At 34.0% G+C, this 23041-nt stretch overlaps 3 protein-coding genes across 3 annotated transcripts; 1 reads left to right on the forward strand and 2 right to left on the reverse strand.

Moving 5' to 3' along the window:
- Positions 1 to 682: 682 nt before the first annotated feature.
- Positions 683 to 2676, reverse strand: LOC127787363 (60S ribosomal protein L36-2-like). Its single transcript, XM_052315371.1, has 5 exons — positions 2618 to 2676; positions 2494 to 2538; positions 1599 to 1703; positions 1145 to 1344; positions 683 to 947 (listed from the first exon to the last, which is right to left on the reverse strand). The coding sequence occupies exons 3-5, from the start codon at positions 1698 to 1700 to the stop codon at positions 917 to 919; spliced, it is 333 nt and encodes a 110-aa protein (XP_052171331.1). The 5' UTR covers positions 1701 to 1703; positions 2494 to 2538; positions 2618 to 2676; the 3' UTR covers positions 683 to 916.
- A 7967-nt stretch (positions 2677 to 10643) lies between these two features.
- LOC127813916 (rop guanine nucleotide exchange factor 3-like) lies at positions 10644 to 14244 on the reverse strand. Its single transcript, XM_052355050.1, is given in 8 exon segments — positions 10644 to 11281; positions 11449 to 11793; positions 12032 to 12328; positions 12408 to 12482; positions 12569 to 12720; positions 13391 to 13597; positions 13600 to 13832; positions 13919 to 14244. Coding segments are annotated over 7 exon segments (1380 nt in total). The 5' UTR covers positions 13781 to 13832; positions 13919 to 14244; the 3' UTR covers positions 10644 to 11158.
- Positions 14245 to 20518: 6274 nt separating this feature from the next.
- On the forward strand, positions 20519 to 22782 carry LOC127813987 (uncharacterized). Its single transcript, XM_052355187.1, has 4 exons — positions 20519 to 20731; positions 21019 to 21106; positions 22140 to 22219; positions 22329 to 22782. The coding sequence occupies exons 2-4, from the start codon at positions 21041 to 21043 to the stop codon at positions 22591 to 22593; spliced, it is 411 nt and encodes a 136-aa protein (XP_052211147.1). The 5' UTR covers positions 20519 to 20731; positions 21019 to 21040; the 3' UTR covers positions 22594 to 22782.
- The last annotated feature ends 259 nt before the right edge of the window (positions 22783 to 23041 follow it).

The raw sequence follows: 23041 nt of genomic DNA on the forward strand, positions 1-23041 counted from the left end.
TTGCCAAAACTATCCATAATCAATAGGCCTTTTTCAGCTTTAATAAAGGTTATAAACTCTTTCACCATTTGAATCAAGTGACCTGGGGTAAGAGAAGAACAACTAAAATCTATTAAACTCCAAACACAATATCCACCACTCATCAGCTGATCCAACTAATTCAACTGCGGATTGGCCAACCAGCCGGTTTGGTTCATGACTTAAAACCCAGTCAAGTGAAGAACCAGCCCAGTTCAATAGAGGATGATTGGTCAGCCACACAGTTCGCCCCACCATGACTTAAAACCAATCATCAAATGAAGAACCAGCAGGGTGGGCAGTAGCGTGAGGGGTAGCAAGGGAAGTATGATAATACAAAAAATCAAAAACAGAACCGAACACAAATCACAATTATCAAACATGTTAAACAAATTTAAAGCTAAAAACATATGTTAAACTGAACACCAAAAATTGAAATCAAAAGCAAAAATCCTGCCAAATGAGACCATATAATGTGATAGTCATTCAATAATGGTAACTCTGGGGGCTGGGAAAAACTCGCTAGTCGCTACAGAGGTAAGCAACACGCCAAACATTCATCCCGACTCACTTGATGACAACACAGAGAGTCAGTCTATTAGAGATTAAAAGACACTACAATCTAATTTAATGAGAAGAAAGCTTCATACTGCAACACGGAGGGTAGAGAAAAAACCATTTATGAAAAAACAATGAGGTTCAATGACAAAAAGAAAGAGATTCGGCATGGAAGGAAATGGCACGAAGTACCTGTCTTAAACTTAAATAGTCTCCGCTGGGAGCCCAAATTGCAACATTTGAAGCACTTGTTTTCGAAGAAAGACATACAAGCTAAACAAACTCTATTTTTTAATCTGTTTTGCCAGTAAACTCTAAGAGGAGATCTACTTGCAACAGCTCACTTCTTCTTCTCACCACCTCCACCGGACCTATAGAAAGGATGCCCAGAAACAAATTATAAGAGCTTGATTAAGCCAATATATATATAATATAATCAATTGCAAAATACAACAAAAAAAAGAAAAAAAAAGAAGAAGAAAAGTTGGTTCATCATAGTCCAGACTTCACATGAATAAATGCAACAAACAAAAATGTAGAATGCGCGGGTGCTGCATGTTTCCTTTACCTCATCTTGCGGAGTACATTGGACATCTCCTCACGCTTCTTCTTTGCCCTCTTATGCGTGCCCAGCTTTCTCTTTGCCACTTTCAGTGCTCGCTTATCTTTTCCAACTTTAAGAAGTTCAGTGATTCTCTTCTCATATGGAGCAAAACCAGCAACCTCCCTGATGAGGCTTCTCACAAAATGGATTCTTTTACTTGTTTTCTGAATGTTTAAAATAACAGAGAATGGAAATATTATTATTATATCAGAATTTCAGAGTGTTATGCAAACCAACCAAGTAGTTAAATGATGAACGAAGAGACAGCATTAATCAAGCAGCTATAAGTTATTGCATGTAACAAAAAGAAGGAAACACAGGCTATACTGCATTAGAGAAAGCAAATAAGTAAATCTCTATTGAAGTATTGATTTTAGTTAAATGACATCGTGTGGCAGATAAACAACAAGAAACTCACCCCCTTTCTATCTGAAGGTCGTGGAGCCAATTCCTTCTTGGTTACAATATGCCCTTTGTTGAGACCCACAAAGAGGCCAGTGTTAGGTTGCTTCGGAGCCATCACCTGAAAACACAAGCACAAAATCAAGTTTATTGATAAATTTACAAGAAGAGAGGGATTGAAGCAACAGACAAAAATTCATGCTTTAAAACACCAATGTAACCGCATCCCAAACAGTGCACAAGGCAACATAATACAATTCCAAGCATTTGGCCATGCATATTCCAAACGAATTTCGTTACCCATACATTGAGAAGGAATCTCGTGGAGGTTGGATCACAATAAATTATAATTTACACACTTTGACGAGAACAACATTTTTCACAAGTTACTGCACTATAATTAACAGTATTCAGTAACTACCTCCAACTAAACCACAATAAATCAGGATTATTTAAGAGTGTAAATTCATCCAAAATGTACTTTGAAAATAAGATTACTGCAGATGACAGAATCAGTAACCCTTCAAGCATTAGTCATAGATAGAGCTTCCTTTAATGACGAAGGAATAAAAGGATGCAAACATCAGAAAACAAAAACAAAACCGTAAATTGATACAAACACGCTACCAAAGAGAATTGGGAAGGCATAAAACGGTCTTCCTATGGAGTCTAGGTAACAAAGCACTCACATCATAGGAACGCTAAACTACGGAAACAAGGCCTAAACTCAAAACTCTAAACAAAAATGGCAAGATTTCACCGCTTTTTCTTCCGTTGTTGCATATTGCTAACTTTTACGGATTCACAGAACCAAATGGGAACATTTCTAACAAACTACAGAGTGATCCATCGCGGATGCGTGAAATTAAGCTAATGTTTAGATAAACAGATCGTAGAGGTTCGTTGCTTACCAATCAGCTCCAATGGCGATTTTCCTTGACAATCCTCACGTGAATCTGGGACAAAATAAGCAGAAATCAGATCTGAGGAACAGCAATGGACAAGCTAGGGTTTTAAGGATCATCTGTTCCTCACCTTCGGAGACGGGCCGAAAACAGAGTCTACTAGGGTTTGAGGTTTTGATATATATATATATATAGGTGGCTGAGACGGGAGGGCAATTTGGGAGTTTCAACGCCGTGAGAGTTCTCTCTCTCTATACATTTTATAGTAAATTACACAAGATACCCTAAAGTTTGGCATAACTATAGAAATTGTCCATTTACTTTAAGAAATTACAGAAATCTCTTCTTTCATTAAAACTTAAGATAGAATAACTATTTTTCCCCCGTAATTATCTCTTTTCTCCCTTTTTCACTCAATCTCTATCACTTTAGTCAAATTAAAAGATTACCGTTGATTAGGAAGTTGTCATCATGGTATCATCAATGACTAAACCCTAATAATTATTGAATTTTATTATTAGATAAATAAAAAATGTATTGAAAATAATTATAAAGGCCACCATATTTTCAATAGTGCATTGATAGTAAATATAGTGTTGTTAAAGAGAAAAACTAAATGAAGAATAACTAAAATTTATTAGCATCGACAAACTAAAACTTACCAATGCTGACGATGACTAAACTCTTTCTTGGCGTATGTAAAAAGTAGATTAAAGTGTATCAATTAATTTGTAGATAAAAAAAACTATAATCATATATGTCATACATGGTTGAAAACCAAGTAAAATGAATGTAGATATGACTATGGTTAAAAAAAATATAAATTATTAGTTACAATTATAATTACATGTATTATAAAAAAATCGTAAATACAATTATAACCATAATTGATATATAATTATTGTTGCAACGATAACTTTATAATATGGGAAAGTGAGATGCAAAATACTTAATTAGTTGGGTAATAATCCTAAAGGAATGGGTGTGAGTCTTTTAAATCAAGTGATGAGAAAGTCTTAGAATAACGATATACCTGTTGAGTAATGAAAAAGTCTCAAAGCAATAGAAGACATGTTGAGTGACAAAAGAGTTCCAATGTGATGAGAGATTTGTTGAGAAATAAATCGGTTAAAGGTGTAGGTAAGTGTCCTTTAGTAAATCATTCGATGTCCAAGTCAATATTTAAAAATATTAATTGTTGGAGTGCAAATAAATAATCTAAGTGCAAGAGTGAGCATACCCTCGATGAAGAGGCGACATTTCAATTTACAAATGATGAAGAGCTTGGCAGATGGCATACTGTCCGTGTTTCTCGATAAAATTTCTCACATGGTTTGGAAATAGGCTTTTGAGCTCAAATGGTTCGCAAGAGTCTCTCGTATTTTTTTAGAGGAACCAAGTAACTTGAAAGATGTACTGAAATGGCCTATCGATTATGTCAAGAGAGACTTCATAGAGAGATGCCACCTAATTGGCTCCTGAGTCTTGTGCACAAAGTTGTATATTTGTAATAATTGTGATTGGGCACAACTCAAGATGGTGAGATGGCATGTGGCTTGAATAACAATCAACAAAATGAGAGACTTACTCAATTATGATAGAGTTCTCTTTGACTATTCACTTTGTGGCTTATTTTGGTCTTTACAAAGGCCCAAACCAATACTTTGGCCGACTTGGTCTTGGGCTCTTGTGGCCTTGGCTCACATTAATTTTCAGCCCAGTCCATCACTTAGATTTTCACAAACTCGAACCAATTATTAGGCACAATAATAATTATAACTAAAAAAATGTAACTCTAGCCATGATTGATAATTATATATATAATATTAATTTTTATATATTAAAAAATATCCTTAAATTGTAATTTATTTACAACAAAGTTCAATTAAAGAAAATTGTTCGCTTAAAATATATTATAACAATATTCCATAAAACAACAAAATCACTTCTCATAAAATATATAAATCATTTTAAGATTTTCATTTTGATTTCTTGAGGCCAATTATAATTTATATTATTAGTATAAATCTAATTTAAATGTGCATTTTTAATTCTAATTGCCAATTTCATATTTTCCTCCCTATTGCTTAATTTAATGAATAATTTTATTTTTTATTAAAATTTTATTTAATTATATAATTTATTAAAATAATTATTGATAAAAATCATCAATATAATTAATTCGTCAATTACAAAAACAATTATAAAAATCCATAGTTACGTGGTTATGGTTACAATATGTATACAAAAACAAAAATAGGCTAAATTTATATTTTTATTTTTATACTTTCATATTTTTTTGGTGTGACCATTCAAACATTTTATTATTTCTATTATACATCTCAATATAATTTTTGAATTAATTTAATCATTGTATTTTGACTTTTTTTTTATGTGCCAACTTAAAATTTTTTGTTATTTCGATTGTACCTTAGAGCCTGTATTTTCGGTCCAATTTAACCTATGTACTTTTATATATATATAAAAAATAAAATAAAATAACAAAATACATATTACGTTCTATTTATATCAAAGTACATCGATTAAATTAACTTGAAAATATAGGTTTAGGATTGTAATAAAAATAATAAAAAAATTAAGTTATTATACGAAAAAATTAAAATATTAGGGTTAAATTGAATTGAAAATACAAATTTAAAAGTGTAATTGAAATAATAAAAAATTTAAGAAATTATATAAAAAAGTGAAAATATAATGTCAAAAATATAAATTTATTAAGGGACAATTTACTTTTTTTAACTTAAAATCATCGATCAAACTGATCCGACGGCGGGTCACCGTTCATTCCCACTGCCCTTATCAAGTCTCAAGCCTTGGAATCTGCAGTAGTTAAGGCCTGTTTGGAAGAAAGAAATTAAAATGACTTGAGTGGAAGATTTTTCTTTTCCTTCAAAGAAAAGAGATAAAAAGTAATATATAATGCTTCCCTCTTATTTGAGAAGGATAAATAATTTTTATAATTTTGATTATGCCTTTAAATCTGATTTTTAAATTAATTTAACTCTTGAACTTTAATATTTTTTTTGTTATTTTAATTACATCTCTAAAGTTGTATTTTTCAGTTAATTTAATTCATGTACTTTCAAGTGTAAAAAAAATAAAATAAAGTGAGATAAAAAAATACATATCACATTCTGTTGACGTCAGAGTACAGGAATTAAATTGACTCGAAAATATAGATTAAGAGATATAATCGAAATAATAAAAAATTTGAATTATCACATAAAAAATATTCAAAGTACAAGGATTAGATTGATTCAAAAATACAAATATAAATATGTAATTAAAATAATAAAAAATTGAGTGACTACGTTACGAGATTAAAAATATAGGTTTGGCCAAAAAATAGGATAAATTCCTCAAAATACTTCAAAAGTTTGGTCCAATTGGAGGAATATACTTAATATTTTAGAAATAGCAAAAAGTGTTACTCTGAGCTAGATGTTACGTAACATGATAAAATAACAATTTTATCCTCATAATAAAAAATAATTTATGATTTTAACAAAGAATTAAAAAAAAAAAAAAAAACCAGTGATAACCAGTCGTTAGTTGTCAACGGCCATTGGTGTTAATGTTGCATATTTGAAAATATAGAGAGAAAGAGAGAACATGGTGTGAAATCTTTGTCAACAAACCTCATCGGCAAAAGGGTATCAACATTTGGGTTTTGTCAAGTCCCAAATGTCTTGAAGAAACCCAAATTATTCGAGTCTTTAAAACCGTTCTAGGTTTGATAGAACCCGAAACATAAAGAGATAGATATATAGAGAGACGAGAGGAAAGAAATGTATTGATAAGGGTATTCAATCAGTCTAGACTAGATTGGACAAAAACCCATATTGGTAAAAGTTTTGATTGAAGATCAGATCTTATGAAGGCAAGATTAGACCGAACACCGATCCAAACTGGTTTAGTTCGATTCGGTCCATTTGGATCTTGTTAAATTTGTGTGTATATATGTACATGTAGCAATACAACCAAAATATACAAACACAACAATATTTACTGCTGTAAGTATAACAGTATTTACAGCTACAACAAAGTCGTATACTGTCATATTTACAGCATATATACTGCACCGGTTCGATATAGTAAATTGTTGTATCTACACCCTGTATACAACAATATGTATTGGCGTATTTACAATTAAAATATATAATTATTGTATTTATAGCAATATGTACTTTTGTATTTACAACATTCACAAACCGTATGTATTGTTGTATTTACAGTAAAAATACAACAATGCATACTGTTGTATGGCTAAGATGTTACATGCATACTGTTGTATTTACAGTAAATTATTCAGTCTTCAATTCAAAATTAGGACTAGATCAGACCAAACCAGATTGAAGGCCTTCCAAAATTTTCAAACTGAAGACTTGATTGAACTTATTCTGTTTTAGACTAGACATAGTTTTTCAATTCGCATTGAAATTTGAACACCTCTACTTACTGAGACGGTGATGAGCGACAATAGTGAGAGGGAGGAAAGCAGTGACTGTCCCCACAAGCGTAGTACGATTGGTTCTTAAGTAGCAGATTGCACTCAATGATGCAGGTTCGAGTCATGATAGCCACAATGTGGGAGTTTCATCCTCCTGTGGGGGTGGCTCTTTATGGGCACTATGCACTGTGCCTCCTACTTGGTGCGCTGCCATGTATCATGATTAATCCCTTCCATGTGTGTGGGGGCCCTTAAGGTAATGGATTTCACCTTTTGCACCCAAGGAAAGTAACGACTGACAATGAAGGGAGAAGTCATTACAGTCGTGCGAGGAAAAAAAGAAATAAGACTAAAAGAAAGAGACTTTTTTTTTTATATAAGGATAATTTGACCATTTTATATATAATATTTAATAATAATATGAAAAAATTATAACATAATATTAAATCTCAGGGTGTTCGTGTTTTTTTAAGCATCAAGGTTGTTTTTGTAATTGTGTCAAATATCAAGAGTACCCCTGTAATTTTCTAAAAAGATAATTATATTCTCATCATAAATATATAAAATAGGATAAATTACACTAATCCCTTTTTATCATTTGAGCTATTTTCACAAAAAATTCTTTATGATTTAAAAATATATTTAAAGGTTTGGATTTAAAATTGTCTCTAAATAAATTGTTCAGATAAACAAAAATTAAGACATAAGGATCTTTAAGGATAATTTTAAGCTATAATGATCACCTTACAAACGGCTCAAATTGCATGTGGTCTAGGTGCAATTTAGCTAGTAAAATAATGACACGAAAATACTTATAAATTTATTTTTACAATTACTATATGTAACGACAAATCATCGATTTAAAATACCAACATTTGTTGTCAAAACCCTATTTGATCTTTGCATTCACTTCTCATTTGGCCCTTGCATTCACAATCTTATCGTGAGTGATGGAATCAATGTGATTCTCACACCATTTGACCTCATATTCCACCCTTTTGTTACTTTTGACATAGATGTCGATGTCATGCTTAAAAAGTAGAATAATATACCTTCCCACACATACCGTCACAACAAAACACTATTTTTCTATATATAATCAGAGCACTTTATTATGTTTCTCACATCAAATAATATAATATTTATTCGATGCAGATAAATTGAGAGAGGGCCACACATCACTCCCCATTGTTAACCCGCATCCCGACACTAATAATATACCATTCCTCTATAACTAGATAAAGATTTAGAAAAATTCTATTCGCAGTCCATATTATTTCTCAACACAACCCACATCTAATATCCCCCAACTACTCTTATTAAAAATCATTTATTACCCTTCTGTAATCACTTTTTATCTTGTTTATTTACTCTTCACAATCCATATTTAATCCTCGAACTTTGATATTCGGGGGGTTCGAGAAACCCCCGAATACCAGGGTTCGGGGTTTCGAGGGATCCCCGATATTCGGGGGTTCAAGAAACCCCCGAATCCCAGGGTTTGGTGGCTCCCCCCAAAATTCATTTTCCATCCCTGCCAAAATTCTCACTACAACCACAACCATGCAACCACTATGCACTTTTATATATATATATATATACATACACAAAAACACACGGTTGCCATGCTCGACCCACCTCGCAGCCCCCATGTTCAACTGCCCTAGCCGATTGACCATGACATATACATACACATACACACAAGATGCAACACACGCGAGTGGGGCTGCGACCATGGCCGCCCGGATAAGAGCTGGGTTGGCCATGGCGGTCGACCCACCGCGAACCCCCGATCGTCATCAAACCTCGGGGTTCGTTGCTGATCGGGGGGCTTCCAAAAACCCCCTATGGGCATGGGTTGGGGAGTTTCCCGACCTTCCTTGGCAATGGCGATGAGTCGGTGGTCGACTTTGCTACCGTCGCACAAAGAAAGAAAGAGAATAATGGCGGTGGGTGGCGACCAACTTTGACAATGGCGGTGGGTCGACAGTCATGACTGTCGCAAGTGTGTGTATATATATATATATGTATGTGTGTGTATGGAGAGAGAGAGAGAGAAGGTGTGGGTTTGTAGTGTCTGAGAGGATAAATTTAGAATATATGGGATGCAATGAGTAATTATGGTGGCTACAAAAATAAAAATACAAATTAAATTTTTTGTGGGCTGTTGAGAATAATATCGTGGGCTGTCAATAGAATTTTCGAAAGATTTATTTGCCCACTTAACACGTTGATTACAAGGATCGAGTAAATGAAATACCGATTGTACCCTTACTTGCATAGTCAATAGTAAGCAAGCAAAACACCCATCTCACTCTTGCTTGCTACTTAAGATCACTGTCGTTTCATGCCCCTTCTCTCTTTATATAGACTAAAGGTCTCCGCCTTTAGCAGCGCTAGCAAGAGAAGCTCGCACCATGGCTGAAGTGAGCGGAGAGAGCGCCGGCGGGAAGACGGAGAAGACGAAGTCTCCAAGCGATGAAGAAATGGAAGAAGCCTTCAAGAAATGCATGGAGGTGAACAAAGGCGACATCCAGAAGTGCAAGTCAATGATGGAAGCGTTCAAGTCGTCTTCTCCTGCTCCGGCGACGAAGAAGAAACCCTTGCCGCCGTTGAGGCTCCGAAGCGGTTCCCTCACCGATGTGTGACCTTAATCAGTACATAAACATATATCTATATATATATATATGTATGTATGAATTTTGCTTCTTTGTTTTCCCCCTTCGATGCGATTTTGCATCATTGGAACAGAACCTGATGGTTTTCTTTGGAAACCATTCAGATTAAGAGAACTTTCAAATTAAAATTGGGGGACTGGTTGAACAGTGGTCTCCTTGTTTGGAATGTTTCAGTTTTAGGGCCCATTTGATAGGACCTTTTAGCTCTGTGTTCTTGGTTTTTAGTTTCAATCTTTTGGGTTTAATTTTCGTTTTTATTAAAAGTTATAAAATTTATAATGTTGTTTGATAGCATCGATGTTTATCAAATTTGAGATCAAGCAATCATTAACTCCAAGTTAGAGATTCCCAAATCATCATATCTGGAATTCTAACGACAATGACAATGACTCCATCATTAGCTCATTATTACTCATAAATTTTAAATTTGAGAGTTGTCTATTATCAAATTTAAGATTTGTTAATCATTAACTCTGATTAGAACTAGTGATTTACAAATCATCCGATCTAAGAGTCTAGGGAGAGCGACAACAACGACGATCTTATATTAAGTCATCGATACTCTCAAATTTTAGATCTTAGAGTTGTCAGTTATCAAATTTGAGATCTAATTTTAGATTTTAGAGTTGTCAGTTATCAAATTTAAGATCTACTAGTCATTGATTCCCATTGGAGCTAGCAATTCCCAAATCATCATATCTGAGAGGTTAGCTACAACAAGAACGATGGCGACTCTAGCATTAAGTCATTGGCACTCTTAAATTTTAGATTCAATTATTGTCGGTTATTAAATTTGAAATTCAATAATTATCGACTCTCATTGAAGCTAATAATGATTTAAGAGTTTGGTGACAACATCAACGAAGACAACACCAACAATAGGTCATCAGTCGTGAAGAACTAGCAGCTAGTAGGTTTTCGGTGACATTGGACAGCTAACCGTGAAGGGTGATGAAGGGAGAAGAACACAAGAACAAAGATAAAAATATATATATATACAAATTCTTTTTATTTATTTTCAAATTTTCCAAAGATTTTTCAAAAATTTTAGAAATCTTTAAAAACAAAAAATGAAAACTAAAGCCGAACCAAACGGGGCAGAAGTTGTTTAATTCTCTGGAAAATGGGCATTTGGAAAGATTGAGATGATAGTGGACATTGTTAATGTGAACTTGACCTAATAAGCCCTAAGATCATGGTAGACATATAGCATGTCTCTTGTATTGGCTTCAAGAGAAACTGGCTCTGTGCTTGGGACACAAAATTCTCTTTCCTAGAAAGTATTTTCCCTGGAAAATTGGAACTTTCAAAGCATCAAAACTGCACAGAAATTGAAAAGTTTTTTGGGTTTATTTTCTGGGATACCAAAGGCCTTCTGATGTTACATTGAACAAATTTGGCTTCCAGGTAGGGCATTTTGGATTCTTGGGAAATGATCTCTCTTTGAACGGTGAGTTAGAATTTACATAACTGACTCCACATAATGAGATTACCGCTCGGAATTCTAAAGTTTTTGTGGCTTCTACTGGTCTTGGCTCCTTGTGGTTTTATCTACAAATAGAACATCATCAATCCAAGCAACAATGTTGAATGCCAAACCTTCCAGCACCCTTGAATAGCTCTCTAGAATTGCTTGCCCCACATCCTGCAAGATGAAGAACACACCGATACTTGGCGTTTAGAATTCACATAATGCTGTTGTGCTTCTTGTTAGACCAAATTGGGCTTATTTGATTCTGTCTTTTAACTCTCCATCTCAAAGCCCTAAATCATGATTTAGCTGGTTTGAGCTAGAAAGGAATGGAAACTCACCCTATTGTATTGGATCTTGCAAGTGTCCAAGCTTGTCTGCGAAAGTTCAGGGTACCTCTGCTTCAAGCAGAAGAGTAAGATCTCTGCTCTCTCCACCAAGACATGATTTTTGTCACTTCGATCCACGTTAGACATCAAATCCTTTGCCAAGTCCCACGAGGACTTCGAATGATTCATACAAGCTTTTCGCCTCCAAGTATGCATTGAGGCTTCGACTTGGTCTGCAAGCTCAAGCGCTTCATGCTCAGAACTTATCTTGAGACAGTCAAGTAGACGCTCAGGCAAAAAATTCTCTGTGGTTGACATGCACCGATAAATTGTTTCGCCCACACTTGCTTTTCCACTCTGAAAACAAACATTTCCACATGAAAATTTGCATCTGAGAAATGTATGAAGTGTGACCACTACAGATGTTCTTGTGATTTGATTTTCTTGATCTATCACTCAAAGATTGGTGTAGTTTCCATTGCTTGAACTTGAATCAAGTGTGCAAATTCTGATTGTTCTTAAGTTTGTGGATTGACAAAAAAAGGGTAGATTCATACCACAAAAATTCTACAGAACCAGCATATTGTGGGCTAACCTTAGGGAGCGATGCCATGTATGTGTCAGGAATTTCCATATCAGCTAGAATGGCGCTGTTGATGGCCATTGCCGCTTTGTGAATTTGATTAGCAGAGTCGCGCTTGTGTCGCAAGTGTTTCCTTGACTTCTCTGAGAGGCCGAAAGGAGGAACACATGGAACCGGCAGCCACCATTTTTCCTCCTTTCTCTGAGGCTGCACGACCCTCCTGAACGAGCCTGATCGCGTAGCATTACATGTCATGCTCCCTTGTTCTGCATACCAAAATCCTAGATCCTGAAAGCTCTCCAATATGTCCTGCCAAATCAAATCCATCTTGTGCTTAAGCCACAGCCCTTCAAGAAAACGAAGTTCCGGACATCAACAATTGTCTTACCAGGAGCATACCATCGAGTTTTCTCAGTGCAGGTAGGTTGATGCAGATATCTGATCTTGGCCTGGTTCTCAACACCTGAAAGGACCGATTATCCGTGGTTGAAACAGGCTGAGATTGAAGAACTCATTGCAAATTAGTGGATCTTCGAGAGAAGTTCTTACCCCAACTGTTGTTCCATCTCGTAGGCTCTCTGATGTGAAGAATTCAAAAATGTTATTACACAGAGACAGAAAGCAATCCATTTCCCTCTTCCACATCAACTTCTTCTCAGGATGCAGGGGCTCCAATCTCAGATGTTTACCAAACACAGAAGCTGCAGAGTAAAGCGTGAACAGAACATGAACCAAAAACCAAAACCAAAGGACGTCCTTAGTGCACAAGGCCCCTGCTTTGGGAGACTCAATTAGGGTCATTTTTTTGTATGGTCTTATCTTTGTTTTACAAAGAAACTGTTTCCACAATTAGACCCGAGACCTTCCAATCATTAAGGAGTAACTTTATCGTTACAACCAAGAATTGCCCTCTCAAAACCAGAATAAATACATGTACACACATACATACATTATATAACCAAAACCAAAGGACGTCCTTAGTGCACAAGGTTCCCGCTTTGGGAGACTCAATAAGGGTAATTTTTTTGTACGATCTTATCTTTGTTTTACAAAGAAACTGTTTCCACAATTAGACCCAGACCTAGTAACTTTATCGTTACAACCAAGAATTGCCCTCTCAAAACCAGAACAAATACATGTACACACACACATACATTATATAACCAAAACTAAAGGATGTCCTTAATGCACAAGGCTCCCGCTTTGAGGGACTCAGTAAGGGTCATTTTTTGTACAGTTTTATCTTTGTTTTACAAAGAAACTGTTTCCACAATTAGACCCGAGACCCTCTAATCATTAAGGAGTAACTTTATTATTACAACCAAGAATTGCCCTCTCAAAACCAGAACAAATACATATATATATGTTTACCATAGAGGTTGGTTATTGCATTGGAAATTGTGACTGCAGTGCAAACTCCTTTGCCACTTCCAGACATGTCTTCTCCCAACAAGAGCTTTGCAAACCTTTCCTTCATCATCTCAAGTTCTGCAATATTTGTTTTCATTCTCATTGCCATGGGAGTTAAACAGTTCGTTTCTTTACTGTCATGCCGGAAAACACAAATTATGTGAACTAACCTAAATCGGGTGGCTCTTCGTTGCCAGGCTTGTCGTCTGTGGACTCTGAAAAGCCTGAGATTTCTGAGTTTGATCGATCGTACGCAAACGAACCCTCTCTCACCATCTGATGATCCATGGAGGAAGGCGAAGGTGGGTACCCTAGGTCACAGTTCTCATCAGACCTCGATATGCTCTCCATTTTCAGCTTAATTCTCTGGAATTCTCAGGTAAAGCTACTCTTGATAGTCAATCTGCAACAAAATGATTGAAAAGATTGAAATTATTTTCACGGGCACCAACTGTTTGTGGAATTTCCTGAACGAAACATCACATTTACCTTCAAATGGAAAAGAGCAGAAGGGTAAATTCAATCAAAGCTTCCCCACAGAAATCCATATCACCATGATCACGATCAAACAATGCAGACCCAGGTGCTGAAGCAGCTGCAACTCGCCGTCAATTTCCACGAAGCTTGCTTGCAGAGAGAAATTTTTGCTTGTGAACATTGAAACTTGGTGGTGTGGATTATATTCGTCACATGCTTCTCTATGATTGCAATGAAACCAAAGAGATCTTCGCCTTCTGCCATGTCTGCGAACTGGTTCCCTTTGATTCCTTCCACCAACCTTAGAAAACTATGCTCCACCTATAATCCCAAAAATAATAGTTTTTTTTTTTTTGTCTTATATTTGAAATTCATTTTTAATATTATTTTGTCTTATCATACTCTTTCTTAAAAAATGCTATGAGATCTCGTGCACCCATCAAACCCATAACATGAATGGTGTTTTATATAAGATAAACGATGTATTATACAACAATAAAAAGTGACGTGCACTCTTAACATTATATGAAACACCCTTCATATTATATAGAATACTCATACTTTTGCCTTCACAAGCATAGTCCGGCGGTTAGGACTGTACATGCGTTGATCCCAAGAAATCTTGGATTTAGCTATTGTATAACCGGTGTTGGTCCTGTATTCGAATCCTACCGTTAAATTTCGTGATTTAACTTTCTACAAAAATTTTTAGACTGAACTACAGAAGTTTTCAAGATAAGATATTTCAGCTTTTGGTTCCAAGAATACTCATACTCTTTAGGTAACATAATATATATATATTTTTTTAGAGTGTGCATAATGGCTTGATTTTTAAATTGTTAACAATAGTCAATCATCTAATCCTTAGGCTAGTACAAGCGGTTCTTCTCACAAGATTTAAGTGTTGGGTATGCTAAAATAACATGTTCAAATATTAGGTAATACGACTGTATATCAGTTATTGCTGATCGAGGAGCCAAGACATGAGTTTTGACATTGACCTACTTGGTTTGCCTTGCTTGTTGTTATGGGTTTGATCTGTAATTTATAGGAAAAATATGATGATTGTCGCCAAAAAAATGTTGTGTATTGGGAATTTTCTAATTTTTGTGTTGTAAAAAAAAAAAATAATAGCCAATCATTTGAATGTGTGGTGGGTTTGTGTGATCAAGCATGTCCCATATAATTAATGTAATACTCCGTCCATCACCTTTATGCAGTGGGATTTATATAAATATTCTGTGTCTCTTGTGATCAATGGCAAAGTCACGTATTGGCTAGTCGGGCCTCAGCCCCAACTGATTTTTTTATTTTTTTAAATTTTTATATATATTATTATAAATAATTATAATTTTTATAATTTGATCAGGATTAAAATTATATTTTGACCCAAACTAAAATTCTTTTTTGATTCCACCATTAATTGTGATTGTTACAAAGCTCGACTTATCACGTATGAAATTTTATGGAGCTCACGTGGATGGAACAATTTATATAGAAGAGCTCAAAGCTCGAATGTCCCATGTTATAAAAAAATAATAATAATAAATAACCTTACAAGTTAAAATAATTTAAAAATAAGCAAAATTTTGGCATTTTTTTGGGATAGTCTATATATAAAAAACAATCTAAAAGGGTTTAAAGGTAAAAGTTGTATTGTTTTTTTAAATATTACTAAAACGATGTGATAACAATTAATTTACCTAAAAACAAACAAATATACTATTTATTTAGTTTTTTCATATATAATATATGAAAAAATAAAAATTGAGGGTTTGGTGAGACAGACATGCATACCACCATTAAGTGGAATCTTTTGTGTTCTTTCTCTCACATTAATATATCTTCCATTATGGGGTGCATTTTAGTTTATATTAATTAAAAAAAATGTTAAATGGTCAATGAAGATTAATATATATATATATATATGTGTGTGTGTGTAACAAATATACTTAGAAAATTTAACAATATTGTCTCTACGTTTAATAGTAAAATTAAACATTATCATTTCAGTTTTTTTTATAGTAAGAGAGGTGGCTGTAATTTTTTCAAAATTAATACTTCATCTCTTTAATTCCAACGGTGTGTTGGATAGGGGTGTATGTAATGCCCCGTTTTTTCTGGACGCGTTATGACCTAGGATAATTTTAGGATGATAAATAATTTTTTTTTCTTTTCAAACCAATCTTAAATCACATCATATCTCGAATCCATTTCAGAATTTTCAATCATTTTCTCGAAAGAGAATCCTTATACACATTAGATGCGGAGGTAAAGATTGAACCTGTTATCTTAATATTAATCATAAATCAATTCTTATATTTTTATTTCTTAACATAACTTAATACAAAACATAAGTTCTCAACTAATATTAACCCTAAATAAAGTTATACATCATCATGCTTTCAAAACATCCAGAATTCAAAGTAGCAGAACTTAAATATAGGGGCTACATTACATACATTTTATTTATCATGCACCTTGCTAAGTACCACTTCATGCCTCATTTATCTTCATGTCTGCTATAATCTCCATCTAAAACGTTTGAATATTCCAGGGGCAAAACCCAAGTTAGATGATAAATCATCTAAATAAGAGTACAGAAAATATATTTCGTGCATGAATGCAATGTCTTACTCATCATAAGTGTCAATTGCACCCCTCATGCTACCTATCATTTTTGCGGTCACTTCTTTCGAAGCCAGGGTGTATAGGTGTACTATTGGTAAAGTAGCAGTGCCAGTTCGTACTCCCTACAGTCACAATACGCGTAATCAATGATATCAACGTGTACATATGCATTTCATAGCATGTCATGTATGCAGTCTACGTGATGGATACATATCTGAGCATATCAACATGATGAAAACATTTTTGAGGAATATAAATCACTTACAAACCAAATATTTTCCATAAAACTAAATTCAGTTGGGAAGTACTACTTACCTTCTCAAGCTTATTAGGCTGTCTCGATATTTGTGCATTACCTCGAAATATGTGCATCACCTTGATTTGCGTGCCAACCTCAAAATTTGCACAAGTCACTTCAACTTTAATCATCAAGCATCCTAATCACCATATTTATTTAAATAAATATTAAAACCTATTTTTACATAATTTCTTGAACTTTCTTTATTTTTCTCTCTATTTCTTCCTCAATAAATCCCAACTAAATATTTCTTAAATATTTTATCGAATATTTCACTACAAAAATTCATAAAGTAATATTCCTAAATTTCTAGAATTTTCTAGAAAATTTTACTTACTCTAACTTAGCTTATTTGGCTTCCTCGGTATGCATACCACATCCTCAAAAAGCGTGTCAGAGTCATTTTTTTCGCTAAAATATTCAGGATATTACCGAAACATAATTTCATATTTTTCGAGATTTTCTAAGATTTTTCCTCATCATTTTCCTTTTTTCTTTTTTTTCTTTTCTTTTTTTTCTTCTCCTTCCTTCCTCCTCCTCCTTCTTCTTCCTCTCGCCCCTGCCGCCACTACTCAAGCCTCCAGTCGCCTCTGCGCCGCCTTCCATCGCTGCCTCCTCCGTCGTTTTCGCTGCCCGCAGCCATGGCCGTGCCTGGCTGCTACAACAGCAGCTTCGCGGCTGCCATGACCGCACCTTACTGCTCCATCTCTTCCTACTCTCGATCATCTTCTCTCTTCCCTCAACCCAGGCTCGAACTCTCTCTCACATCTCTCGATCAAATCTCTCATGGCTCATTGCCATTTCTTGCTTCCCTCAATCTCTCCACTCTTAGTCTATTTATAGGCTCACACCACAACCCTCACTCCTGCCTCAGCCATTCTTTATTGCGTGCAAAATCTTCCTTGCATGCAAAATCTTCCAAATCATGTAGGGTTTGGAGATTTAAAGTTGCAGGATATGGGTGAAAGTTGTAGAGGGTATGGGGTTTGTGTTGCATGGCTATTGTGTGCTAGGCACGCATATATATATAATTATATATTATATTATAAAAATTAAAAATTATATATTTAAATCCTATTTTTAACCCTAAATTTATTAAAATAATTCTCTAATTGCAATGATATCCTCAAACACTGAATTAATTAGCATTACGATACCGAAAACATAAAATTAATAACTTGAAGCTTAGTTAAAAAAGATGATTTCGCTCCAGTGTCCTCACTGGGCTATCGATTCATCCCGAAACCACTGAAGGGTTAATCTTTACGCAAAACCAGAGCCCCCCTAGGGTTCCGTTGATTTTTCGGGAGTCCTTTACGACAATTCGGTTTTACAGCCTAAATGACAATTGTATCTTAGTTGTACCGAAAACTGTTCCCAATTCGATTTCTTTCGATACCATAAATTCTATCTTGAAACGCTCATCGAAACCATATAATTTTCCTTAGACAATTTTATTCCGAGGCATTACCTACAGTCGATTCGGTACTTATAATTGTTATCAAACTAATTTTTCGATATTCTAAAATCATCGAAATTACGTGGCAACCTCATACGATCATGGGGTATTATAGTGTACAAACAATTAATTTAATTATCGAATCGATCAAAATTCACTAATCAATAAAATCAAATTGAGAAGCAAAACTGAACTGAACCGACCGGTTAATCAAAAAAATTGAACTAATTGATAACTGAAAAAATTAAACCGAATCAATTAAACCGAAGAAACGCAAAAAAACTAAAATAACTAATAGGAAACACATAAATCCAAAGAAAACAACATCATTTTGTAAACATCAAAACATCATTTTAAAGTTCGATCTATTCAGTTCTTTCAACAAAAAATCAAACCAAAAACCGAAAAATGAAATTTTGATAAAAATTAATCAAACCGAACCAACAAGTTCGTTCTATTAGTTTTGGTAAACCAAACTTTTGCTTTCCCCCTAATATTGGACATGATCACAAATGAGCCGAGCCGCTCGCAAACGGCCCGGTACTGGACTTGTTAAAATCTCGATTGAGTTTGTTCATTAAGGTATGCAAATCGAGATTGAGTTTAACTTTAAAATTCAATTTGTAAAAGAGCCGAGATTCGTAGCTCATGAGCTGATTTGAGTATAGGCTTGCGAGTTGTCTATATTATAGGGTCGATTAAAGGCTCGCAAGCAGGCTTGATTATAATCTCGCGAATTAGATAGTTTAAAGGCTCATGAGTATGCTCAATTATTGGCTTGGGAATAGCTCATGGATAAGGTTATTTATAAATACATTAATAAATTTATTCATATGTATTTATAAAAATATTATTTAATATAAAATTATCAAAATTTACATGATTATAATAATATCACTAATAGAATGTATTGATAATAAAATATATTATGACTTGAAAATTAATCAACTAATATATGAGTTTAATAGAGTTGTTATCGTTTTAATTGAGTATGGAAATCTTTAGTTATATAACACTTAACAAGTATTATATTGAACTAATTTTTCTTTTAATCAAGTAAGATTTAAATATTTAAGGGATTAATCGATTATATATTTGTTTTACTTGAATATAAGATGAAATAATATTAATTGAATAACTAAATAGTTGATCGGCTAAGTGGTATAGTAGTTGAGTAACTATAACATTTAACTGAGTAATATATTTAGGTTAAAATGACAAGTCTCAATAATTGTTTCATTAATTAATTAAGAATAAATATTAATCGAGTAAAATTATAATTTACTCAAGTATCAAAAAGACTTGCTCTTATAATTGCATATCTCATTCGAGTAATATCTAGTTTACTCGACTAATGTTACATTAAATTTTAAAAAATTAATAATTACATAATCATTAAATGTACATTTCAAGTATTTTATCTACAAACAAAATTTATAAACTAGCATGATACTGTAAAATTTATAATAATTTTATTTAAAATCAATAATAATTCATAATAATTATACCAAAAATTAATAATAATTCATAATGATAATTAGAATTATTATTAATTTTAAATAAAAATATTATGAATTATGCAATGTTACATTAATATATATAAATAATATTGTCATGAAAATATAATAATTATTTAAAAGATATAAAAATTTGTACATATTTTGAATAATACATAGAATACAAATATTTTTATTTTATATATTATATGTTAAAAAATACACTAACATCATACATTAATTTTTAGAAAATATATATTTATTATATCTTATTTTTAAAATCTAACTATTTATTATTAATTAATTTTATTATAATAAATATATTAATAAAAAAATATATATTTAATAGTTGTTAATCATATATATGAAACACAAGAATCAATTGATGAATCAAAAGAATTAATCAATCAAACTATATATTATAATTTACCATCTATATGTATGTTTCTCGTTTAATTAAAATTTTTTTTTGAGCATCATAATATGATGTTATAATTATTATTATTTAAAAAAAAAGAAATTATAGAATAAAAAATACTTAAAAATAAAATAAATAGAGTATATGTGAAAAATAGTTAAAATTATAAAAGTTAGAATAAAATAAATAGAGGTATATGTAAAATTAATTTATAATTTATATAATATAAATAGTATTTAAGTTGTAACCCTAGATTCAGCCATTTGAATCGTAGGTTTGCAAAGTTGCTGGAGGTTTGGACCAGCTAGAGAGAGACCCGCCGCCGCCGCCGCCGCCGCCGACCCGTCTCACCGCTTGCCACCGACTGCCTACCGCCGCTGCATCCTCCATCTCTGTCGCCGCATCGCCTCTCGCCGACCGCCGCCGCCTCTCTCACCGTTCGGAGCTTGGTCTCGCCGCCGACCGCCGCTGCATCCTCCGCTCTCGCCGACGCCCGGCCTCTCTCGCCTCTCTTACTCTTAAGGTATAGCCTCCGCTCGGGCTCGGGCTCGGGCTATGTTGATCGAGATCGAGCCTAAGCTCAGATTTGCCGAGCCGAGCCAAAGCTCGGCTCGATTGCAACCCTAGCCGAACTTGAAACTCTCTAGCGCTTCTCAATCAGTGGTTTCAATTCATTCAGTACTTTCATTGCGCTTCCAGTCTTCCTCTTCACTTCCGTTCCAAGAGATTCTAGGGTTTTCGCTGGGAATAGGGTCGTACGCCTTGCGGCCGGCGGTAAGCCTGATCCTCTCTTGACTTCGATTTCCGCAGGTTGCTTATTTGTTCTGAAAGCATGGAGGAGTCGTCCAGAAAAGCTTCTCGCCCTCAACTGGTGACCTTGGATAAGGCATACAAACTGGTAAAAGTTCATCCCATTCAAACTGTTGGTTTCTCTTGTTGCTTGTCTGTGTGAATATGTAGATGTATAAACGATTGAACCTGTCTTCCTACCCTTGTCATATGGCTACTTTGTGTCTTTACTTTCATCTCATGTTTTACACCGATTTTTTTCTCATGTCTAGGGCTGTGTGTCGGTCGGTTCGGAGCGATTTGGAATGTGTTATTCAAATCAAATCGGCATTAGTGGTTTGTCTATCTTTCAAATCATAACTAAACCACCATATGCATGAAATCACCCAAATCGTAGTTTAGTGGTTTAGGTGGTTTCGATAACAACTAGTAATAACTAATAAGAAAACTAGGAAACTTACCAATAACAATGATATTTTTTATTTTTGATTGAGAGTAAGGTGAAAAAGTTGATGATATCATATGGTTATTTGAAAGGTTTTATTCGAATTTGTTATTCTATTTGACAATCAATTAAAGTTGATAGTTTTGTGACTAAATAAAAAATTTAAACTATAAAACACTTAATTTCCATGGGTGGTTGGCCTAGCGGTTTGGGCGATTTCAGCTATAACAACTAGCAATAACTAATAAAAGAAACAATAGGAAATTTACTAACAGCAACGATATTTTTATTTTTGGTCGATAGTAAGGTAAAAAAGTTGATGACATCTTGATTATCTAAAAGGTTTTAGATCAAATTATTAAATCAAAAATTGTGAATTTGTTATTTTTTTATAATAAACTAAAATTCGTAGTTTTGTGACTAAATGAAAATTTTAAACTATAAAAAACTTCATTTTTGCGGGTGGGTTACCAAAACTTAAAACCCAAAGAAAACAACTTTAGGCCATTTGGAAAATTGTCAAAACCACAACTGACCATTTCTTTTGTAGTTTAGATCGATTTGGTTATTTTGATGAGTTTTGAGTGATTTCATTCATAGCAGCAGCAGCAGCTTTCATTGTTTTATCATTAGGTTCCATTTGCTTATGCTGATAACAATTTGATAAAAATCTGTTTTGCTGAATGTTTATATACAGGCTGAGCAATGGGTAAACAATATGACAAAAATAACAGAAGATGAATCAGCTGAAGCACGGTTAGAGGATCGGCCTTATAGGTCAGTATCTACTTGTTTACAACCTAATTTACTTACATGGCTTTGGCTTCTGCTTCTTGTTGAAAGTAGAGCAGCTCTCTTTAATTTCTACCAATTAACCCTTTCACAGGCTAGGCATAGGTGCAACCGTTCCACGGCAATCCAAGGTTGGACCTTTAAGTGACCCTGTTGGAAGGAAATTGCATGCTAAACTAAGTGTCGCGAAAAGAAATATCGCTAGAAGTAACGAAGCATGTAGTAGCCCTAATGCGAGAGATAGCGAAGGCGATGAGGATGAGGAGGAGAATTTAGATAGTAGAACTAGTGTGTTTTCCAAAAAGAGAGCGGTGCCCTTGAACCCATACTTGCAACCAAAGAAAAAGAAGGGGAAGTAAGTTTGTTCCCAGCCAAAGTGAGATCTTAAAGAGTTAGAAGTCTAGTTCTCTTAATGTGCTTATCATTTAGCAATTTTTGGTTTGATTTGAGGATTGATTGCTAATCCTCAACTATGGTTTATGGGGGAAGCACGTGTAAAGAAGTTAACTGTGTTTGAAAATTGTACATGGATTGTGACATGTTATTACCTTTTCATCAACCATATGGACTTCAAAACTGGTCCTTTCTCTCTCCCATTGGATTTTCTTGATTCTAAAGCATTTGGTCATTTTGATCAATCATAGGGTAATTTGGTAACTGAAATCAGGTAGCTAACTGAAATTAATCTAAATAACTAAAACGGCTGAATTAGAATAATCAATCCTTGAGAAGGCTCAGTAGGAATTTCAGATGTTTCAATATGTACAATTACTATGATAGAGACATAAACAGTTGGTTCTTAATCTA

Source organism: Diospyros lotus, chromosome 12, assembly GCF_014633365.1.
Source record: "Diospyros lotus cultivar Yz01 chromosome 12, ASM1463336v1, whole genome shotgun sequence".
Taxonomy (NCBI): Eukaryota; Viridiplantae; Streptophyta; class Magnoliopsida; order Ericales; family Ebenaceae; genus Diospyros; species Diospyros lotus.